General features: G+C 42.4%; 1 protein-coding gene across 1 annotated transcript; it reads right to left on the bottom strand.

Moving 5' to 3' along the window:
• Window positions 1–391: 391 nt before the first annotated feature.
• Window positions 392–1,067, bottom strand: LOC115561904 (uncharacterized). Its single transcript, XM_030382416.2, is given in 1 exon segment — window positions 392–1,067. A coding segment is annotated over 1 exon segment (270 nt). The 5' UTR covers window positions 893–1,067; the 3' UTR covers window positions 392–622.
• Between the last annotated feature and the right edge of the window lie 6,468 nt (window positions 1,068–7,535).

The raw sequence follows: 7,535 nt of genomic DNA, 5'->3' as shown, positions 1-7,535 counted from the left end.
AAATAACCCCAATTTTTTGTCGGTCTGTGTATTTAGCAGCGCCCTCTCGAACACATTTAAGCTTTTTCAAGAATTTTACAATTTTCCCCAACAGAGAGTTTTAGTTTTATTTGGATTTAAATGTGGGATAAATTAAAAATTTTCAGGAAATCAGTGAACTCGAAACGAAACTAAAATTTAAGAGCGAAAATCAAAATGTTTCATTCTTGATCGAAATTCAAGCCATTCCGCATTGAACTGCCTCAAGCTTGGCAAATGCAAATATGTAGAAAGTTCGCTTATTTGGACACTGCTTTCATTTATCTTGAGAGTCTGTCCGTCAGCAACAATGCAAGATGCTGTTAACAGCCAAACTAAGGCAGGGCCAAGAAAAAATTGGAGGAAAGGAAAGAGAAGAAAAGAAAAGGAAATGCTCGTAAAACGGGCAATGGCAAAAGCAAAGAACTGTCAGTGGTGTTATACGAGAAATGTAGCATTTGTCGAGGGGCAAAAATAAATGTTTTCAAATGTTTGACGCGTACTGACAACAAATAAGCACACACACACACACACATATTCAGCGGCTGAAGGCTGCTTGAGTAGCGTACAATACAGTGAGAGATATGTGCATACACACGCACACTCACGCATTTGTCTTGCTGTGTGTGTGTGTGCGTGCATTTAATGTCTGTAATTTACCGTTAAGTAGACAAGTATTAATGGTGAAATACCAACGGAATGCGTAGCGCTGCGCAACTTAACAAACATACAAAACGGCCACAGCCGGAGACAAGACGAGCGAGCGAGCGCCCAAAGGCAGCCATCGAGGAGGAACAAGAGCAAAAAAATGGAAGAAAAAATAAAGAAGCGAAGCCAGCTGAAAACAAAATGGCGACGACGACGACGACAACATCAGTTTGACTTGACGTTGAAGTTACATGTTAACTGTGGCAGTCCACCCCCACGTACAAGCGCACACACACACACACAGAGACAGAGAGACAGACACCCACACATAGACACAAATAAGCAATTGTCAATGTGGCGCGCGCATGTTGCCTCCCCAGCAGAGATGTCAAAATAAAAAAATAAAATAAAAGAGAAAGAAAATGAAACGAAAAAAAAGCGAAACGGAAAAAAGAAAACGCCAACAAATTCCAAAGAAAACTCAACTTTGGATTGTTGGCATTTTTGCTGTGTGCTTTGAATGCTGAAAGCGTAACGGAAGCAGTGGGGAGTGGGCCAAAATCCACCAGAGCTCACACAAGCAAGGCAGAAAACAAGTATGAAGTCGTTCAAACAGCATGAACAAAAAGCAGATACGCTGTAAATAAGAATAGCAGTCAGGTAATGAAGAAAAACTAGTCATAAATATCAATTTGGAGCTGAAATAAATATATGAAATTAAAGGAAATCATTATTACAGTATTTACTTACCAAGAATAACAATTAAATACAGATGCTGGCACGCATGGTCCCTAGTTGATCATGGCCAGTCGGTTGCATTCCTAGTGTGCTGGGTATAAAAAAATATTTGCGCGTTAAAATAGTAGATAAGGCGAATGGTAGGAAAGCAGGAATGACAAAACAAACGCGCCATTTTCTTGACGTTCACCAATTTGACATTTTACGTGATTTTTGGACCAGTGGCAAAAGCAATGGGGTTGGGGGCAAAGGGAGAGGCGCGAGTCATGTGACTTGCCATTTGCTGAAAATTACAAACTGCCAAACTCTGTCTGCGTGCGTGTGTGTGTGTGTGTTGGTGTGAGTGCGTTGCGCTTATGTAATTGAGTTCGAAAGCGGCCAGTTCAGAGGCCAACGGAGGAGCCACGTCTCAAGGCAGCCCCGCCCACTGGCAGCGCCAGCCCAGTCCAAGTCAAGTCAAACCAAACGGGCCAGGCACGAGCACATTTTTCACAATTCATTTCATTTTGCAGCGCGCTCGCTGCAAGGCAACATTATTACAAAGAATATTGTATGGAATAGATGAAATGAAAAAATGGCAGCATAACTTAAGGCGCTTTACCATGAGCACACAAAAAATGAAATACGAAAAAAGAATAAAATCAAAATCAAAATAAAGCAAAAGAAACTCAAATGGGGAGCATCTTAAACAAAAAGACGAACAAATGCTGCACAATAATTTGCTTCAGTGTTTACATTTCAGCTTCTCGTTGTGCCAGCGCAGCAACATTTCCAAAGTCCTGCCAAGAGTTAAGAGCCAAGAGCCCAGAGCCAACAGCCAGCAGCCAGCAGTTCTGGCCGACTAGACTAAGATGGATTAAGATTAAGCCCAAGTAGCCCGCGAATTGCAGTCAGCAGCCAACTGCAGCTTCAAACGATTTTTCTTGATTTCAGCAGCATTTTGGGCTGGCAACTTTCAGCCATTTCGCCATCGCCTCGCTGCCAACTCCTCAGCTTTGTGTGTCGGCGAGCATTAGAAAATAATATTTTATACGCTTCACTTGCAATTTTTCTTGTAGTGCTCGCGCTTGGCTGCGCCATCCATTGCTCCTTCAGCTCGACGCTGCTGCTGCTGCTGCAGACTCTACAACACAGTGCCAGCTTGTACGTGTGTCGTTCTCTCTCAGTGTGTGAGTGTGTGTGTGTTTGTGTGTGGTTGAAGTAACGCCGCCATATTGTCGGAGTTGTTGATGTTGAAAAATGTAACATGCCAGAAATTGCTGGTTACCCACATGGAAATTACGTTGCATGTTTCATTGAGCCAACCGACTGAACAATCGTCTTCGACTTCTGCTCTGACACTGGCTGCGGTGTCAGCGGTGCGATATGCAAAAATTTAAGCACAGTGGTGCTAAGATGAAGTGGCACAGTATTTGCATAGCAAAAGTCTGTTAGCTTAGCGCTGCCTCATGAATGAACAAAAGGAGTCCAAATTTAAGCTTTAAGTATTTTCATTTGCAGCATAATCTAAACTAAGAGAACCCGTTAATCAGAGCTCCATTAAAACACTCTCTCACACTTAAACTAATGCCCGGATATCGCCCCCACACTCACTTCGGTTCACTATTCGCTATCAAAGGTACGTATATGCCTTTGGCATGCAACAAAAGCAGCGCAAATGCCGTTAGCTGGCTGCGCGGCCAAAAATCAATTTTATTTGAATTTTACAATTTAACCATAAAACCACAGAAAGCATTTTAAACGCATTTTTAATAGACTCAAATATGTGTTTTATAAAAGGCCGCTGGCTCATGCTCCTCATCCTCATCCTGTCTGTCTGTCTGTATGTATTTATTTTGCTGCCTGAACGCATCAATGTTTCAATATATATTTATATTGTTTGTAACAAAATTTGCGCATTTACAAAAGCCATTGAATGCAGCGGCAAAAAACGCGCTAAAATTATCGTTGGCTTTTGGCAGCAGGAGCAGCAGCAGCAGGAGGAGCAGCAGGAGCCGCTTCGCTTTACTCTGGCATTTTATTTTGCTGATGGAAAATTAGTTTTTGTGTGTTGTATAGATTTATCTACCATGTGTATCTCTCTCTCTCCCTCTCTCTCTCTCTCTCTCTGTGTGTGTGTGTGTATTTGTTTGAGTAACTGTGTTGAATGTTTGCAAATAGTCTGCATACTTTCAGAGCTTATACAAAGTCGCGTGCCTTTTTTGTTGACGTGCATGCGAGTACGTTGCTGGCAAACAGCAAATAACAAACAGCAAATATTTGCAAAGACCGAGCATAAATTGTTTACGTGAACGGCAATTTAAGCGAACCAACGATCGGAGCATTAAGTTCGCTGTTAAAAACTCAAATATAGCCAAATTTCAAACCACTCTCGAGCGATGATCAGATAAATATGTATCTACGCCTAATGCCAGTCTGCTGTCAAATAAAGCAGGCATAACTTTTCGCCCAATCCTCTGTGCTGTCCTCTGTGCTGTCCTCGGTGCTTCTGTCGTTGAGCACACATGTCGCTCGCTCGACCCCAAAAACCATAACGCCAACTGACCATGAAATGGAAGTGCATAAAATACATCAATGGGGCTGTAGCCGCTGCCAATTGCACGTTGTGTGGTCAAATAGAAGAATGTTGTTCTAAGTGCCATTGGCACTGCTGGCGACGGACATCGATGTGGCTCCATCCATGGCTGACCCAACCTCAATGCGACGTTCGCTGGTAGCCGGGGCAACACGTTAAAATGCTGGCATTTGGGGTTGGAGCCACGTCTCCATGGCTTTCAACACGGTCTCTGTCCATTGCCGTCTCACCTTTAGTCCAGCATCCCCCGCGCTCTTTGTGCTGCTCCTGCTGGGCTCGCTCAAGGTCTCCGATTCCTTAAAAACAGCGCCCCCTGGTATGCCTGCTATTGAACATTTTCACTGGCGGACCTCGATACCAGCTTTGACATTCTGCACATAAACTCCAGCAATTTAAGCTTATAACAACTGTTCCAAGGCATTTTTCCTCTTCCTCTTCTGATTCTTCTCATTTTTTTTTTCGGCTGGTTTGCGCAGCAGCTGTTGCAGGGTTCGATGCAAACATATTGAAGGGACGCATCCAGAGTTCCGGCCAATGCTGGGGGTATCGTCAGCACCCCGGTTATATTGTAACGAGAATTGCTCGCTTGCTTAGTTCTCTTTTTTCTTCCTCCAGCTTTCAATTGTTTTAAGCACGGGGTTTGGGTTTTGATTTGGTGGACTCGCTGCCACGCGCAATATGTTCGCCAATGAGTATCTGTCAAACAGGAAATCGTTAAGTATGGAAGGCCCATTTCACCAAAATTGCCATTTTTGTTCGAAATTGACAAATGAAATATTCAAATGTTTCCAACTAGAGCTTCAAATCGAAATTTGTTAATGTCGGAACTCTCAATGCAGCTGATAATTGAGGCGAACTCCCTAATATGTGTACATATATTATTTTATATACATATGTTTAAGTGAATTAGAATGCATTGATACCGGAGTGAGTGTATTGATTCCTTAATAAGTTTTCATTCACACTTTTATTTTATTATTCTTTAATGCCAATCAATGATAGTGGAGATATTTTCTTTAAATAAAGACATAATACATCTACTAAATCACCAATCCTTTTTCACTCAATTGGTTCATTAATAATTTAAATATATACAAATAAATCTTTAGCTACACACAGCAAATCAAATCAATGAAAATAAATGAACCTAAATCTAGATTTATTGCTTAACCGCAATTGATAAAAGAGTATTAAAGATTGGCCATGGCTAACGCGCAGCAGCCAATCGTAGCGAATTGTTAAAGCCTTTGCTGCTTGAATGGCATCCTTTAGGCCGTCAAGTGCGAGCTGCCTGAATATGTGGCCAAATATGTAGTCGCTGCAAATCCGTTTACAGGCACAATCTAGGTAAATGCTTCCAGCTCACACACTGACACTTTGACTGGCGCCCATTTGCTCCATTTCCACTTCTATTTCTATTTCTATTTCCATAGCCATTTCCTTTGCCATTGCCAAAGCATCCCCATGGCTCGATCCATGGCCATTGCTATTTTCTACGTGCCCGGCCAACTGCTGGGATGCCAGCAGGTGCAGGTGCTCTGGCCTGCTTAGTTGTGTTCGTGCGTCCGTTCTTGCGCCACTTTTGGCCAGTCCAAGACCGAGCGAAAAAAGACTGTTTGTGCTCCTTAGTTGAGATTGGGCCGGGACCTGCCTGCCATTGGGTGGCCGTATCGGAGTCGGAGTCATGGCCCTGGCGTCACGTGGTCACAACATAAAAACGTGATGAAATTTCACAAAAATAAAAGTACTCTCCCCCCCTTCCATCCCTGCCTCCCATCCTCTCATCCAGCCCCCATACAGAGGCCAGTGACAACGACAGCGGCCAGCATTTGCTGTCGATGTCGAATTGTGGGCGTGTGGTGCCGGGGCGGTGCTCTGCTTTTACGAGCACGGCCATGCGATTGCTTGACATGGCTAAATGTGCCTTAGCAGCGTAAATAAGTAGTAAAAAATTTATAGGATTTGCGCTCTTGGCTTGGGAACAACAGTTGCAAAGGTTTTGGTGTGAAACAAAAACGCGCACAATTAATAAAAATTCTTTCGGGTTTGATAGAGAGTCGCCGGGCGACGAACCTCTCTTTAAAGCCAGCCCATCCCGACCGCGGCATAATAAACAATTACAAATGTCGCAAGTCCCCCAAGTCCGGTCATGCAGCCTCTGCTCCCATCATCTGAGCTAAACTGCAATAAAGTCGCAGCTGCCCATAAGCGTGCAGCTCATAAAAGCCAAAGGCAACAAACAGCACTGGCGATGGCCAGCGGGGCAACATGAATATGGCGGTGGAAGAGGGGCAGAAAGAGTTCACCAACGCCATCCACAGTGCCTTACTCTACGCCTTCGTCTCAGCCTCTGTCCCTGCCTCTGCCTGCATCTGCGCCTCTGTGCCGACGCTCGTCCATTTTTATAATCGCATTTTTATGATTAAGACGCATTTTATGGGATTTTAACTGCTATTATTTTCGCTTTTAACTGTCACAATAAAGTCAAAGTTAAAGACAGGAAGAGCGCCACACAGCACTCTCCTTTGTTTATGCGGTCCAGAACGTTTTGTCTGGCCCAAACGGCTTTCCAAGTGCAGGCCACAGCAGAGAAACGATTAAGCAGACCCCTTGCAGAAGACTGAATGCTCAGTCAGGCTTGCCCGCATAAAGTTGACTATGCAGATTTTGAGCGAGAGATTTGTTTCTGAAAATCACAATGGAATCATCACATTGCAGCAGACAAACAATTTACACAATGATTTCAAACAAAGTTGAAGGGATGCTTAAACAGGCCCAATTTGGAAAAATTTTGGCCTTTGAGATCTATTGAGCTTGCTCTAGTTGCAAATGATAGGTATATGAATAATAAATATCATTGCAAAAAATGTTGGCTCTTTAAATATCTTTTATAAATGTCGGGCTATCATATTTGAAGATGAACTTTAAAAAATATAGATATATCAATAATAAATATCATACAGAGGTATATTTACTCTGCATTTATCCTCTATAAATGTCGTGTTACCCAGTTTTAAGATGAACTTTTAAAAATATCGATAAATATCGATATATCAATAATAGATATAAAAAATATATTTTCTCTGCATTTATCCCCTATAAATGTCGTTTTATCCAGTTTTAAGATGAGCTTTAAAAATATCAATAAATATCGATATATCAATAATAAATATCATACAAAATATATTTACTCTGTATTTATCCCCTATAAATGCATCAAAATGAACTTTTAAAACTATCGAAAATTATCGATCGCTGATACGACGCGCGTTAGAGTAAGAAATATCCATTATTCAATTAGTACACTTTCCTGCCATGTCTCTGCTGTCTTATAGCCCCATCGCTCGGTAATAAATCGATTAAGCTTGGCCACAATTTACAGCTATGGACCAAAGTCGATGGCAGCGGGCGCCATTACTGGGTTAAATTTAATGCCCACATTGCTGCCTGCAATGGCTCAACTCAAATACACAAATAAATATTGCTGTAAAAATTGATAAGCCCATCAAGCGCCGATGACTGCAGGGAAACAGAGGACATTAGCGCAAAGTTTACG

Source organism: Drosophila navojoa, chromosome 4, assembly GCF_054131105.1.
Source record: "Drosophila navojoa isolate 15081-1374.11 chromosome 4, UAZ_NAV_1.0, whole genome shotgun sequence".
NCBI lineage: Eukaryota > Metazoa > Arthropoda > Insecta > Diptera > Drosophilidae > Drosophila > Drosophila navojoa.
Note: the sequence above shows the minus strand (reverse complement) of the source record. Positions and strands in the feature narration are given on the sequence as shown.